General features: G+C 45.7%; 1 protein-coding gene across 1 annotated transcript in view; it reads left to right on the top strand.

The window, feature by feature from the left end:
- The window catches only part of LOC144109618 (uncharacterized), a 128011-nt gene that overhangs the window by 27326 nt on the left and 84719 nt on the right, over positions 1–15966 (top strand). The window contains exons 52-54 of the mRNA XM_077642437.1: positions 12069–12095; positions 12525–12551; positions 15742–15768. Coding sequence (XP_077498563.1) covers positions 12069–12095; positions 12525–12551; positions 15742–15768 — 81 coding nt within the window. The remainder of the gene's footprint in view (positions 1–12068; positions 12096–12524; positions 12552–15741; positions 15769–15966) is intronic.

Below are 15966 nucleotides of genomic sequence, written 5' to 3' on the forward strand. Positions count from 1 at the left end.
TTACTCTACGTGCACTAATCAGTCATTTGCGCGGCCGAGCTTTAGCTTCTTAAACCTTCTCAACACTGCTGTGCGAACAGTGTACCCAGCAATATTTTACTCAATTCTGAATGCCTCCTTTTAGTAGTACCTTAATCCACAGAAGATAAAGGTATTTTATCGCCCTAAAAACTTTTGCGAAAACTGTTCACATTTGCTTATATTACGCTGGCGTCAATTCGAGATAAATAATAACGGCCAGAATCTATGCGCCAAGGATAAACAATGCTTCCAGTGTATTTTTGCGCGATGCAGCCAAAACTTGCTGGGCCACATCCGCAAGAGTAACTGCGCTTTTGAAATTCTACAAATTGATCTGGATATTACTAACGATAGGCAAAGTGCCTCTCGATAATTCGGGAGCTTAACAGAAATAGTTAAAAGTTAACTACTCGATATTAGTTAACCCGCCTGCTAATTAGCACGCCTTAGCTGTATTCTGATGTGCTGTACCGCTGACGCTGCTACGCCGAATAAGGCGCTCTTCTAACTCAAAAAGCCCATATTTAAAAATTGTGTGAAATCTGAGGTGAAACACCCTGTATGTTTTCTTCTATGCTCAAGTACTTGGCAGACGTGATTGTTTACTATACTTGTATGCGTCATGACCATCTACTTACTACGTCTATGTTGTAGAACGGCCTGTAGTCGTCCAAATTTTCTGTTGACGGCTATTTCCGGTTCTGCATCTGTACTTTCTTCCTGTGGTGTTCAAGACCTCAAGTGTTTCCATGCAAATGCACATTGCACACTTGGCCACTCTCGTCTTATTGGGCTCTTTCTCTTATGGGCATAAAATTATCTTCATACGCTATTCACAGCGCTTCATCGTGTCAGTGTAGTATTATAATTTTATAGCATTTGTTTGTCTGTAGAATCTACAAATTATTTGTGGCATTTTATTGCTCACACCACTGTGACGCGAAGCCAGCAGCGTTCCACTCTATCAATTGATTGGTACTGAGTTTGATTTAATATTCTCTAAAGGATATTTCTGTAAAGAATACTCTGTAAAGAATATTCTGTAAAGATTATTGAAGCGGGGCTCTAACTTAATCTCAAAAAGTGTCGCTTTGGCGCCCACCAACTGACAATTGTAGGTCACGTCGTCTCTAAGGATGGCGCGCTTCCTGACCCAGTCGAAATTCTTGCCGTCGCTGAGTTCCCCAAGCCGTCAGCTCTGAAGGAAGATCGCAGCTTTCTCGGCCTGTGTTCTTACTTCCGAAGTTTCGTCCGAAAACTTGCCTCCATCGTCGCGCCACTGACCAACCTTCTTTTGGGCGCCAACGACCTGTCCGGTTGGTCACCTGACTGCGGCGAGGCGGTCATCACCTTACGCCGCCTGCTCCCAGCGCCTCCCATTTTACGACACTTCGGCCCCACTGCCCCCACCGAAATTCTCACCGACTCCAGTGGCGTTGGCCTCGGTGCTGCACTTACGCAATGTAAACCCGGATTTGACAAGTAGGTCGTTTCTTACGCGAGCTGTGTCCAGACAATACCGGAATCCCACTACTCAGTCACTGAGAAAGAATGTTTTAACCATAGTTTGGGCGACTGGAAAGTTTCGCCATTACGTCTACGGCTGCCCTTTCGACATTGCCACGGACCACATTCTCTGTGTTGGCTGGCCTCTTTGAAAGACCCTACAGGCCGCCTCGCTTGCTGGGCTCTACGCCCACAAGAATACGATATCCATGTTATAAATATTGCCCCGGCCGAAAACACCGCGACGCTGAAGCTTTGTCCCGCTCACCGCTGTCAGCTGACGTTGTCTGCCATTCGCTGTGCTGGCTCTCCAAGACGGCTGCAGCATGACCCCGACCTCCAACCCTTTTCTGAGCCCCTGAACATTTCTCCGAGGCGAATGCCTTGACCATATTCAGCTCTTCGACTCCATTGCTCGAACCCGACCGTTGCGCCGACTCATGTTCGCTTCCAACCCAATCTCTCTCTACCCAGCACCTCCACAAAATTATAAGAGGATTCATAGGGAAAACAGATTAAGTACAGCTAGCCAAAATGGCTGTCCAAGCTTGGGTCATCAACACAACAATCTCGCGCCGTGCGCTGACGGTGCGGTAGCCTTCGCTGCCCATCTTCCTCTGTGCAGTTCATTCACTTCCTTGCCAGCGGGCTTTGTTTAGTGGCAGGCGGGTGTTCATATGAATCTCCGTTGGGTAATATGTTACAGCCAGGAACACTGTTGTTGCCAGCACTTGGATCCTAGGCTTCACAAACATTTATTCATACTGGTCACTTAAGCATAGTGTTCTGCGGCAATAAGCTCAGGTACAGTAAGTGTCGTGTACAGCTTTATGCAATTACTATACGGTAGGTTTATACTACCGCGGGTGGCTGACACAATCAGGAATCCGGGGCAGGTGTGTAGAACCAGATAAGCAACTTTGATGATTATAAGAGCACAGGGGTCGGCTGAAAAGATGAATCTCTAGCCTGCTACTCTGCAGTGTGGAAGGGGAAGAGGAGAAGAAAAAGGGGTGTGGTGGGCGACGCGGCGAGAAGCAGGCGGCGCAGGTGCAAGAGGAAGGTGACACGGTTTCGAAAGAGCCCACGACCGATCTACCGGACCCTCTTCTTTGTCGTTGCCGATTCGCCCAGAGCGGACAGCCAACTAACTGAAATTTCCTCTGTGGACTAAACGTCTTTCTCTCTCTGTTGTCGCGCAGTTACAAGCAAACACAGTACACATGACGCTGTCATGGCGTTTTTTTAGGCGCTATACACCACTTTGGTTCATTCCACCTGACTTATACACCCTCATGGCACACAATAATCATGTACATGGGTAATTTGCGCTCAAGTTTGCGGTGCCGATTGCAGCGCCATAACACACTGCCTAGCGAGAAGAGCAAGCAGTTTTGGGCAGTACTCCTAGTACTTTTCCGCTCCACCTTCAGGCGCTTATTGGGGTGAGCCTCCGCGCTCTGTCGAAGGCGCACGTGCCGTGCGTCAGCTTTCTGGGCTACGCCAGAGAAAAGCTAGAGATAGAGACTCTTTAATGAAGAAACAGAGAATTTAGCCGGCGTTTCAATATCGCTGGCATGCTACTCTGCGTAGGGAGGGGAATTTGGGAGATAAAGACTGAAGGAGAGCAGCGTGGAAGAGGTGGAAAAAAAACGAAGATAAAATGCAGCCATGAAATGGGTACTAAGGATGCAGTGGCGAGTATTGATGTAACCTATGGAATGATGGAGTGCATAGTCCGACGAATGGGCTGACGAAGTTCACTGCAAGAAGAATGCATGAAGGTAACCTGCAAGTGAATTTAAAGCTTATCGAGATGTCCAATGTCTCTTAAATATGTAAAAAGAAAGTTCATTGCAACTCTCTGGTGCCTGAAGCAGGCTAAGGGGCCTAAAACTTTGTCCATTGTTAGGGGCACTGAGCAGAGCTCCTGCATGCAATGTTCATAGTAGGCACGATCGTTAGCATACGCAGGGCACTCAAGCAGGATATGTTCCACAGTTTCTATCGAAGCACAGTTGTCACAATGCGGACTGTTCATTTGTCCAAAACGGTATCGCAGGCCATTTGTATATACAGCATTCAGACGAAGTCGGTGATAAAGTGTTTCGAGTTGTCGAGGAATTCTGGGTGAGAGTCTTGATCTAAGATGTGGGTCGATTGAGTGAAGAAATTGGTACTGATGTGTCGGCAAACTCCAAAGCCGATACGTTTCTTCGTACGCAAAACTTTTAACCATTTGGGACGCATCAGATTTCGTGAGAAAACTTCGAATGTATCTCTGATGTTGATGGCCCTTACGGGCCGCTTCATCTGCTTTTTCATTAGCCATAATGCCACAGTGAGCAGGTACCCACTGAAATGTTATGCAGTGGCCTGCGGCAATAGCTAAATGATGGATATACCCAATGTCCAGGGAAACTGGCTGGTGATTCGTTTTCTTCAGCAGGTTGGCCAGTGTCTGCAGAGATGCTTTTGAATCAGTGAAGATAACCTAACAGCCGGCGGTTCGGCGCAGGACGTAAGAAACAGCTTCCTTAATGCCGTGAAGCTCAGCTGTTGTAGAGGAGGTCCTCCGCTGCAGCCGGTAAGAAAGGGCATGGCCTGTTGAGGGCACATAAAGGCCACAAGAAGAAGTTTCTTTAGTAGTTGAACCATCGGTGAAGATATGGGTGTGCTGCGTATATTCTTCGATTAAGTAGGCGAGAGTAGCTTGCAGAAGTGCTGCCTGTGGCATGCGGCTCTTTGCATTCACACCTGGAACAGACTTCTTCACCTTTAGAGGAGAGAGTGTCCATGGAGGAAAGGCCAGAGGTAGCAGTTTCTGAGGCTGATTAATAGTAGGAAGGGGAAGGAGCTGCACTGCCTGGCCAAAGCTAGAGATGCTGTGAGTTAGGTGGACACGGTGTAGGAAGTGCTTCTTCCCTTGCAGGACATGGCGGAGATGGGTACGCATAGTTTCCTGGGCGGCAATTACCTCTAGTGGGAGACATCCTGCCTCCGCTACTGTTCCTGATGCAGAGGAACCCTTTGGGAGGCCAAGACATATTCGCAGGCAGTTGTTCCGTGCGGCATTGAGAGTCTTATTGCTTGATGTAGATAATCTTTGAAGCACTGGTAGACAATAGCGCAAGGTTCCTTCAACGTAGGCTTTTTCAAGCAGAAGCATTGATCGGCAGTTGCTACCCCACCTTGTTCCCGCCATGAACCTGAACACTTGCGATGCTGCAGTAATCCTCGCACGGAGGTTTTCGATCTGAGGTGACCATGACAGATTATAGTCGATTACAACACCCAGGAATCGCTGAGATCGTACATATGGCAGCGATCGTCCGCCTAGGAGCAGCGGATATCGGGTCATCGTTTTTCTTGTAAACGCCATTGCAACACTCTTTTCTGGCGAGAGACGAAGACCTCTAGAAGCCAGGTACATCGAAATGTGCAATAGTGCTCTCTGAAGACGTTGCTGGGTAATATAGCGCGAACGTGACGCGGTCCAGATGCAGATATCATCAGCATAAATTGTTATGCGGACCCCTCGCGGAAGGTGTCTTCTTATGTGAATAAGGACAATATTGAACAGGAGAGGGCTGAGCACCGCTCCCTGTGGTACGCCCCTCTCCACTGCGTGAAAGCATGTTGGACCGTTTGGAGTGGTAATAAAAATTTGTCGGTCTTTTAAATAATGCCCAATCCACTTGTATAGCCTTCCTCCAAGGCCAAGACTGCCAAAGGCTGCGAGAATTGCATGGTGAAAGACGGAGTCAAAAGCGGCCTTGATGTCTAGGAAAACGGCTGTTGGGATGCACCCAGCATGAAGGTACTCCTCAATTGATGAGACGAGGGCGATGATATTGTCAGTCGCAGACCTGTTTTGACGGAACCCGCTCATTTCTTGGGGGAACTCATTTCGGCTTTCTAGGAACCAAGTTATGCGCTTGCAGATCATGCGCTCCATGAGCTTACCTACGCAGCTCAGTAGGGCAATGGGCCGGAATGATGCGTAGCTTGTTGGCTGCTTACAGGGTTTCAAAACGGGCACGATTTTCGCCAGCTTCCATTCCGTGGGGACCTCACCAGCCATCCAGGAAGAATTGTAATACTCCAGGAGTCGAAGACGGGAGGTGTGGGGTAGCTTTGCAATGGCGTCATAGGTCACCTCATCATGACCCGGAGACGTGTGCCTGTTTGTCTCCGCGATAGCTGTGGATAGTTCTTCCATTGTGAAAGGCAGGTCTAACGCTGGCACTGCCGCCTTTGGGATGCCTGTTTGACCATCTGCGGAGAGTGTCGAATGCCCTGACCCTGCCGACAGCAGCTTGCAGTATTCTTCTGAGACTTCTTTTATAGATTTTTGTTCGTGAAGGGAGAGTGCAGCGAAGGGGTGGAGTTGTTGAAGTGGCGTGCGCATACCTCTAACTATCCGCCAAATATTGGTTACTGGTTTGCGCACATCAAGCGTAGAACAAAAGTCACGCCACTTTTGCCGACTGAGTTTATCCATGTAGCGTCGAATGTGACGTTGTGCCCGTCGGCATGCACGTAGGTCATCGAGGCTCTTTGTGCGCAGAGCTTTCCTTTCAGCTCGCCTGCGTATAGCGCAAAGCCTTTGGAATGTGTCATCATTTGAAGGTAGGTTATCATTTTTACCTCTAAGTTGTGTACTCGCCCTCAGGCAATACGCAATTGTCCATGCTAATTCCTCATTGCGAGTTGCCGCAGTAACTCCTCTGCTTATAGCGTCCTTGTATGCGTCCCAGTCTGTAGATTTTATAAGGAATTTCTTTGGGTTCCTCTGCGCATGGAAAGCCGATATGAGGATTGGGTAATGGTCGCTTCCACGTGTCTCCAAATCAGTGCACCAGCCAAAGTTGTGGGCGAATGAACTTGTGACAAATGTCACGTCGATGCTGCTGGTAGTCGTCGGGCCTCGGAGGTAGGTGATGCTGCCGTCATTTAATGGCTGAACTGAATGCTTGGAGAGAAGTTTTGCAAGCTTGGTACCTCGGGCACATGTATGTGAGCTGCCCCAAATTTCATTATGAGCATTGAAGTCTCCGCAAATAATATGCGGAGAGGGCGTCCTTGCTATCAAGTCTTCAAGTCTCAAAGCATCAAATGGCGTGCCTGGCTCAAGATATACTCCAATCAGAGTGTACTGTTGTCCGGCAGTAACTGTGACAGCGCATACGTATTCATTGTCGCTGTGAGGCGGGACATCAACCGGTGAGGCCGGGATATCCTTGCGAAAGCCTATCAGCAATCTGCTGACGTTATCTGGTCGTTGTGAATGATGGAAATAGTATCCATTGAGTCGGAAAGTTTCCTCGACGCGTGATTCACAGATGACTATGAAGGGGAAGCCGTACGCTCGCACGAGCTGTCGGAAATCTGAGAGTTTAGAGCGTAGCCCGCGAGCGTTCCACTGGAAAATGGTGCATGTACGAAAGATGTTGTGGATTGTCAGCTGCGGTGAAGTTCTCGCTGTGGAATCCATGATTACTGAAGTGTGGTATTACGCCCCTGCGGAGTGTAGGAGACCGAGACCAACGGCTCCATTGCAAGGACAGCTTCTACTTTTGGGAGTCTTTCTGACGAGGGGTTTGCACGGATAAGAGCATTGATGGCTGCAAACAGCATCGGAATCAGTAGGCATGTGACATCTTGTTCAGAGCTTCCGGTTTGCTGCCTGCCGCTGATCTTCTTGTCATGTTGTGGCGCCCTAGGGTCAGAGCAAGCGACGCTGTTTGTCGGGTCTTGTGTATTGCGTTGCAGTAACTTTGATGAAGGAGAAGAACCAACGGACTTCCCACGCTTCTTTTTTACCGCATCTGCGTAGGTCTTGTTAGCTGCTCTGCCACGCTGTGTTGACTGATTCTCGGAAAGAGCTGCCGTAGTCGTGAAAACCACGTCGGGGTTAGGTGGTGGTTCATGGCGCTTAGGGGGTTTCCCTTGTGTTTGCTCTGCCGTGCCAGCAACTGTGGCTGCTTTCTTTTTATAACACCCTCCATAGGAAGCAGGGTGTGGGCCACCGCAGTTAGACCATTTATGTTGCGCTCTCGAAGTGCATTCTTTGTGCGAGTGGGGGCCAGCACACACTTTGCAGCGCACGGGGCCGTTACAGTGTCTTGATATGTGGCCATGCCTCTGACATTTATAGCACTGAGTTGCTGCTCCGACGTATTCAGTTACAGGGTAACTACAGAACCCCAGCGTTACTCGTTTTGGTAGCGGCGCATCTTTTGCGAATTCCAATATAACTGTGAGCGGCGTACCGCTTTTATCTTTCCACCATCCTCAGGAGTGTAGACGATTAGCCTCCTTGCTGAGAGGACACCTTGGTCGCGTAGATATTCCTGCAGATCTTCGTCTGCATAGGTGACAGGTACATCTTGTATTTTGCCATAGCTTGCCATGTAAGAGTATGGGACTCTGGCCTCTACAGCCACTCCAGCCAGCTTAGTTACCGTGAGCAGACGGTTGGCGGCGGGCAGCGTCGATACTGTAACCATCAGGCTCCCATCCTTGTGAATGCGATGGCTGAGGACTTTTTCTTGAGCCGATGCTACAACCGCCGAAGCCACAATGTTTGGGTTGGCTTTCCATAGGCTTCCTCCTTCCTCAGTGGGCGTGAAAACTACAGGAACACCGGTAGCTCTCTTTTTCTTGTACGATACAACTGTAAATGATGCTTGGTCCATGTCCTCTGGATGGTCGGTCAGAGGCTCGTTGCTGGCTTGGTCGTCGCGCAGTCTCTTGTTTGGCGAGGCCTGGTCTGTAGCCGCAACTACAGGGGCCGCTGGACCCGCCGCTGGCGCTGCTGCCTTCAGTGCAGCATGGAGTTCAGCTGGCGGTGATGTTCCGTGTCGGCGTTGATACGGCGCACAGCGCCGAGGAGGTCGCTTGACGTGCTTTTGCCGGCGGCCAGGGACCCCCAGGTCGTCGCACGTCGAGGACACACGCCAAAAATACTGGAAAACCTCTGAAGTGAGAAAATAAAGCCGAAAATTACGGACCGGTGTCAGACAGCCGGCCCACTAATCGCCGTCCAGAAAAGCTAGGCAATGGATGCTGTCAGCCAAACGCGGGTATCTAATCGCGCAGAATGTGTTCTCGCGTTTGCAGCGGCCCAAGCGGCCGACAAAAGCAGTTTTGAGTCACCGAATGGAACAATTGCAGTGCTACCTTGGCAGTGCAGGTTCCCCATACTCACTACTGTTAGACCCTATGCACCAGGTGTTGATTTTAACATATATGCATATTTTAGCCTGACACGAGCGAAAAGCTTGTGTTTGGCGCTCTTTGACCTTATATGTTATTGCGCAAAAAAATAGTATCATCATCATCATCACTATCATGGCGTTCTTCCCTGCTAACTTTGCCACTGAGGATGTCTAATCGAACCAGCCCTGCAGTAGTAATTTTCTGCTTATTAATAGCGGTAACCATCGTTTTAAACCCCTGCTTCGCCGCTTAGTGGATAAAAATAGCAGTCAAAACAATCAAAACTTTGTATTATTTTTCTGTCTATTATAAACGCTTGTGTTCATGATTCCTGTGCATCGCGCACAGCCTTGTGCATTTCGCAGTACTTTCTGTTGTAAGCTTAGTAGAGTCCACTTTCCTTGGGGCTCCTATCTTTCGCTTTCTCTCCTCAGAGTGCTCAAACGACCAGCTCAGGCACAGTATGAATTTTGTGCTTCTTTCGTTTGTTACTTGGAGATGGTCTCTAACGTGCGTAAAAACGTTGATAAATCCACCAGCCCTTCTAGAAAAACCGTTTGAAAAATACGGCACTTCAAACTCTTAGATGTTCACACGTTAAAAAGAATTAGGCTAAATGATTAACCCTCTCTACTAAAGAAAGCACTACTTGTTTCTTAATGGTATCAATGTGATTGTTACGATAATACTTTAGTGGCGTGGCGACTCTTTCTCCGTGAGATTTTTGGTGCTTCTGAGCGTTTCCATTCATTCTCACTTTGTTGAAATTATTGACTACCTTTATACTCTTTTGTGTTTTTCTACAATGCTGTATGGATTTGAACTGGCTGGTTATGGTGCTGTAACCAGGGTTCAATGTAGGTGCCAAGATTTTAAGCTTTAAATACAATTTGGGGTGCTCCTCAGTTTTTCTTCGGCAAGGTTTTAAAGACCAATTTTCGAATTTGTCTCAACTTTGAACCTTTACGAACTCAAACAAGAACCTGCAAAAAACTATTTTATCTCGGCACATTTTCAGTCATCTGACGACAGAGATTAAAATTGCTATTTAGAGTTAAGTAATTTAGCAGCTTATTTTTGACTCGGTTTTAGAGTAGTGAACATACAAGTTTGTTCGCCTCTAGACAGTGACTCACTCGTGGTATAAGCGCTCTAACATTCAAAAGTTGCCCGTGGGCTTTCAGGAACACAAAGTAGATGACATGGAATCACCTTCGAACGCCAGGAATTCTTTACGCGACACATTGCAGAGCACGTGGGCATTTTCGTATTTCCCCATCATCGAAATACGGCTGCGGTCGCCTGGATCTCATTACGTGAATGATTCATTCATCATCCCCCGGCGACAGGCGTTCGCTGTCAGTTTGCCTAGAACAAACGTTGCTCCATCATTTGTCACTGCGCAAGATCATTATCATTGCCATCATCACTGATTGCGGTCGCCAACATCACTTGTGCCTACAGGACATAAGGTTAAAGGTAGCCGCTGCTTTGTGGCCTTCTGGCTTCCTCTCCTTGTATTCTTCTTGTCCTCTACTCTCTGTACCTCCTGGTTTGGTCTTTCGCAAAGCTATTGTTTAACAGGCATTACGGCTGCTCTAAGTGTGTTGCACAATCTCCGTTCCTTTTTTTTATTTTGCCTTAACAAAAGGCGTTGGGCAGCAGAGATACAACGCGAGGAAATGAGACTGCAACCAACTGAGCCCATTTCTTTATCGACACTTTTGATAATTTTTTGAAAGCTAGAAAATACTTGGTTCTAATACTTTGTGTAGCTCGAGAAAGCTCCCAATGAATTCACAATAATGCTTGACGCTCAGGACCATAATAAACTTTGATTAAGGAAATTGGGTTCGTCTCTTCACCTGCGATAACTTTTCTTTAATGAAACATTAACACGTTTTTCAGAGTCTAAAGTTTTAGTGCCCGTAATTATGAGCACAAGTGTTCTTGTTGAAGTAAACGTGCTTGATTGCGCCACGTTACCTCGCTATTTTGGCTTACTAGCGCTAGCTTAAGTCCATCGCTCTGTTTCATCGGTGATGTCAGTGATTATAGTTTTGAATGAAGTGAGATTTTCTAAGCCTTCGGTCGGTTTTTATCGAAGCGCCATGGTTCCGAAAGATTTGATTTCAGTTCTCGGATGTAAGCCACATGAATAGAAACTAAAGCCAGGGTCGCGACGTCAAGTTCGTTCTGCTTATGCTTGTTTGCTTGTTAAGGTTTTTATGGTTATGCTTGAGTTTGTTAAGGTTCAGTGCTGGTTAGTAAAAAGAAAAACATGCAGTTCTGTCGATCGCGTTTCCCTCTTTTTGCTCTTTCTCCATAGGGATCTCAAACAAGCTCTTGGAATGTAATAGCGGTGTGCTTCTCGATGGTAACATTAGGCAATCCATTTAGTGGCATAACGTGGTTATTCATATAGAATAGGACAATCTGTCGGGCTAGTTGGTGCTGACCCGCTGTTTTTGACAGCGCTTAAACACGCGGACGGAAGACAGAGACATTTATCCTCCTGGATTGACGTGACACCTTCAGCGAGGTGTCCCTGGTTCTTGGTCAGCGCCTGCGACGTCGCCCTTCCTGTTTCTGTCTTCCGTCCGTGTGTTTAAGCGCTGTCAACAACAGTGGTCACTGACGTCGCAAAGAATAGTCATCACGTGTATGAAATACGTACAGCAAATGTTATGCTCTTCCTTGTGTCGCATTCGTATCAATGCTCGACTGTCAATTAGTATTGCTAAACACTTGTAATAAGAAAGCAGTTAATCCTTCTATGCATTTAGGCTTCCGTAGTGCCAGGTTGAACGAAGGTAGTGTTCTCTTTAAAAAAATCTTCCTAGGCTACATCATAGTGGTAATGATGGGAATGTGATTTACATAGTGAAACATTTTCGATTACTTGCCGACGGGTTTCTGAGACGACAAGCTCAGCCACCCTAAGGATCGGCGTACTGCGTCGCGATAATTTCTCATAGTTGTCTTGTATCATGCCCTTCACTTTTGATGTCTCTTCCATTTGAATAACGAATTAAGACACAATGCAGGGGCGGTTTTTACAAGCATGTGAGTGGTCGGGAAAATATCGGCATAAGCTGTACCTTTCATGCCGTATTAGTAGTAAAAACGATTATAAAGAGAGTCGTGACTTCGTTGCGTTAGTTTCCTCTCTCTATCTATGCGATTAGTGGACTCGTTTTCATTACATTTCGAACGATCTTCCCGAGAATCATGAATTACGTCATGTCTCCGTACCTGAGTACAATGAGTGCACTTGGATGGGTCTATTTCCCTTCGTTTTGGCTTTTTCCCCGCAGGGCACGGAAACCACAAGCTCAGGCACGGTAAGCGTTGCGTTGTCTTTGGTGATATTTGCGTTGAATGCGCGAACAGTATTTCCACCGGTAAAAAAAATTACTTCACATTTAATTCCATGCCACAGTTCAGGATACCCCCTGGCTACTGCTGGTTTCTTGGGGCTTAAGCTTTCCTGGATTGGCAATAGCTCAGTGCAATTCAGTTGAATGCTAACACCGTGGTAGATTTTCCTACAAACTCTGAGGAACTCAATGGTCCTCCATTCTGCATGCACTTGCCTTACGTTACGAGTCAAGCGTATGCTTCTCTTGGCACTGACTCCAATATCAGTCGCAATCCTGAAATAATAGATGCGTATTCAAGTGCGTACTGTGTCATTTACGTGTTTGCCTGCTCCGGCTATTTCTGTTCTGGCATGTTCTGGCTATTGTGCCTGATTTGACGATTTTTTATAGGGAACTGAAACAGCAAGTTCAGGCACGGTAAGCTTTTGTCACCATTGAGCCTCATGTTTAGAGCTTGGTTGTATTACACTACTTGACTGATGTGTTCAGCAGAATTCCCCAAGACATGGACAACGGTTGGTAGTCATGTAGTTTCTAAGTCCAGGCGCAGTGAGCCAAGCGTTTGAATTTATGTTGAAGCAACAGTGGCTTAACGGCAAGGAAGTAAATATTCGTTTGTTGTACGTTTACTCGTAGATGTAATTGGTAGCTTCATGAGGGTGCTGTTCATCTAAGTTTGTGTCCTATTAGGACTTTTATCGAGCTTACCCAATTCTGTGATTGTCCCACTCTGCGCTTTCACGTTCTTGTCTCATTTGGCGGATTTCTTCGATGAAGATGCACATTTCCAAGCTGAATTACATTCAGAAACTAGGTACCCCCCGGCGCGTTTCTTTAAAAATAATTTGTACCTAATTATTTTAGAGTTATTTTGTAAAAAAAAAAACCACCAGCTCCTATATCTCGCGTATGAGGTGGCAATGCTATTGAATAAAACTAAATTTCTGGGTGACCTTCGAAAGTAAATTACGGATAGTTTTTTGTTAGTTTAACATCATAATGTATTTACGCAATGAAAATGTAAGCATGCGTTCTTCTCATCTCTGTAAATTCGTTCATCACAAAACTATGGCTTAAATCGGGGTGATGGTGATAATTGCGTTTATGAATCTTACTTGAACTCTTTCTGGTAAAACGTCTCTTTAGGCAGGCATGAAAGCCGCTCCCACAACGCAATGCTTACTATATATCCTTCCGATATAAAACCTTGTTAGATATGCGTGAAAAGAGTTTTATTTAAGAAATCTTTTTGGCTGTCTTCTCTTTAGAAATCCAAATCAACTGGTACGTTAGGGACAAATGGGAATACCCAGTTCCAAAGTGTTCGTCTAGAGTCTGCTTAAATTCACCATTTATGCTATTTAACTGACGCAGACCTATTCCTCGTAAGCAGGTACCTCACGCTGGCGAGGGAGCCAAAATGCGCCTTGAGGCTCAGTCGCAGTAAACCCCCACTTATTGAAATACGCTCCAATGTCGACAATTTTGAACACACATCGTCTAATGTTCATATCCGAGACATTGCTTCCGTTATCGTGTTCTCGTTCAGTCTATTTTAATCACCACCATTCTCAGCCTTCCTCCTGGTTATCGCTCGTTATTCTTCATTGCCGCAATTAGTAAACCTAACGCACGTAAGGATATACGAGATCCGCGAGACATTAGTACGATTTCTTCTGGACCTCTCTCTATAGCCAGGTGGACTTACCAGCTCAGGCACTGTAAGTTTTTGGAGGCTTATATTAGTGCGTTTTCTTCCTGCCGATTTTGTTGGTAATGACTGATGAACATTTAGGGTCTACATGCGCGTTTTTTAGTCAGAAGAAACTATTCCAACATCTATGGCTTTTCTTGTGAAAGCATTTTCGTTATCAATGCTGCTAGTTTAATTTTTCAAGAGCATGCGACCCTTCTTATAGGATTCATTTTCTCACTATCACTTTCCCAAAGAATTGTTGCCTGGTTGTGGCAATATCCTGAGTTTTCCGGAACCTAATATTGAAAAACACCCGAACGCAATGCGAATGCTTCATAATATTGTTTTGTGGTACAGTTCCACAGATTGTCATTTAGATGTTCTTGATCAATTAGTATAATAAGATTTATGTCCTGTTAGCGAGACATTCCCATCGCTGAGCAGTTGTAGACACAATTTTTTGCGATTTCTTTTTTCATGACAGAATCTAAAAGGGCCACATATATTTTCTGAAGGAATTACATTTCGAAAATGCGTTTTTCTACCTAGTCAGAATAGTTTTGCGATAGACTAAACATCATTAATATTCGCGTGTGTGAATATTGGCGCAAAACAACTATTTTATAATTTCGAAACCGTACCTTAATGAAACATGCAAAATACCACGACTATTTACAAAATACATTGCTCGTTTCTGACTGAACACTTGCTATAGCCATATTTATAACGATATGAAGTTTATTAGTGAAAGGGTAACTTCAGCCAAAGAGCGCTTTGCCACGAGGTACCTTCGTGATACAAGTTGAGGTCAAAGACCCATTTTCAAGCATTTCACCGCCGAGCAGTCGAGCTCCTGGCGAGGCGCAAGCCTGCATCCAATTGATCACCAATGGGTTCTCTGAAACACTGAAGATCTAACCTCACACTTCCCCCACGGGAGACGGATGCTGAAGTCGCTATGCCAACGCTGTCGTTACAATATTAGAGTTGATAGTGGCGTCCACAAGAAAGGGGATATTGTGCTCCTCCCTGGTCTAGTGTACATTGCAATTTACATTCAGCAAGCGCGATTCTCGATGGCAACCGCGCTTCTTTTCGAAAAAGGAAAGCCTGTGCATGTGCTGTTCTCTTCAGCAGCGCCGTGATTTCCATCTTCTCGGTTCTACAACTCCGGCGTGATTAGGAGAATTCCCGGTAAATTAGTGAACTGGCATCACTTTTTTGAGGACAGATCGCCTATCGCCTTCATTGCTATAACGCCTCGCCGTAGTGTCTGTTTTCAACAAAACATAAATCGTGGACAGTTTGCAGGAAAAACGCTAAGGCGCCCGTGTGCTGTGCGATGTCAGTGCACGTTAAAGATCCCCAGGTGGTCGAAATTATTCCGGAGCCCTTCACTACGGCAACTCTCTCTTCCTTTCTTCTTTCACCCCCTCCCTTATCCCTTCCCATACGGCGCGGTTGAGGTGTCCAACGATATATGAGACAGATACTGCGCTATTTCCTTTCCCCTAAAACCAATTATTATTATTATTATTATTATTATTATTATTATTATTATTATTATTATTATTATTATTATTATTATTATTATTATTATTATTATTATTATTATTATTATTATTATTATTATTATTATTATTATTATTAAGTTTGCAGCAGTAAATTCACATCAAACCACAGCAGAGTAACTTTTGCCACATTTGTTCCTCTTTGTGATCACTCAGTTATGAAAATTAACCATGTGTTGCATATCAACCAACCTCCACTCGTCTTTATTCATTGATTTGGTTGTTTCCAGCAGGCTAATGGCAGTGTTAATAGCAGTTTTCGGTTGGCTACTGTCTCTTTGTTCCCAAGCATATATTTTGCACTTGGTCACCTGTGCTTGCCTTTGCCATTTCTTCACAGGAAACCGAGACCACCAGCTCAGGCACGGTAAGCGTTAAGCGACGGTGGATACCATTCTTCTATTGCTGATTGCTGTACTTCAGTTCAACAGTGCATATTCTTAGAGAATACAACTCATGCGCAATGTTCTACAGAGCAGTTCTCTTTTATACGCCACAAATAGAGAACGTCTCATAAAAGCTGGGATGAGCGCAAAAGCAATTATTATTTCAAAAATTATGCAAT

This window comes from Amblyomma americanum, chromosome 11, assembly GCF_052857255.1.
Source record: "Amblyomma americanum isolate KBUSLIRL-KWMA chromosome 11, ASM5285725v1, whole genome shotgun sequence".
Classification (NCBI taxonomy): domain Eukaryota; kingdom Metazoa; phylum Arthropoda; class Arachnida; order Ixodida; family Ixodidae; genus Amblyomma; species Amblyomma americanum.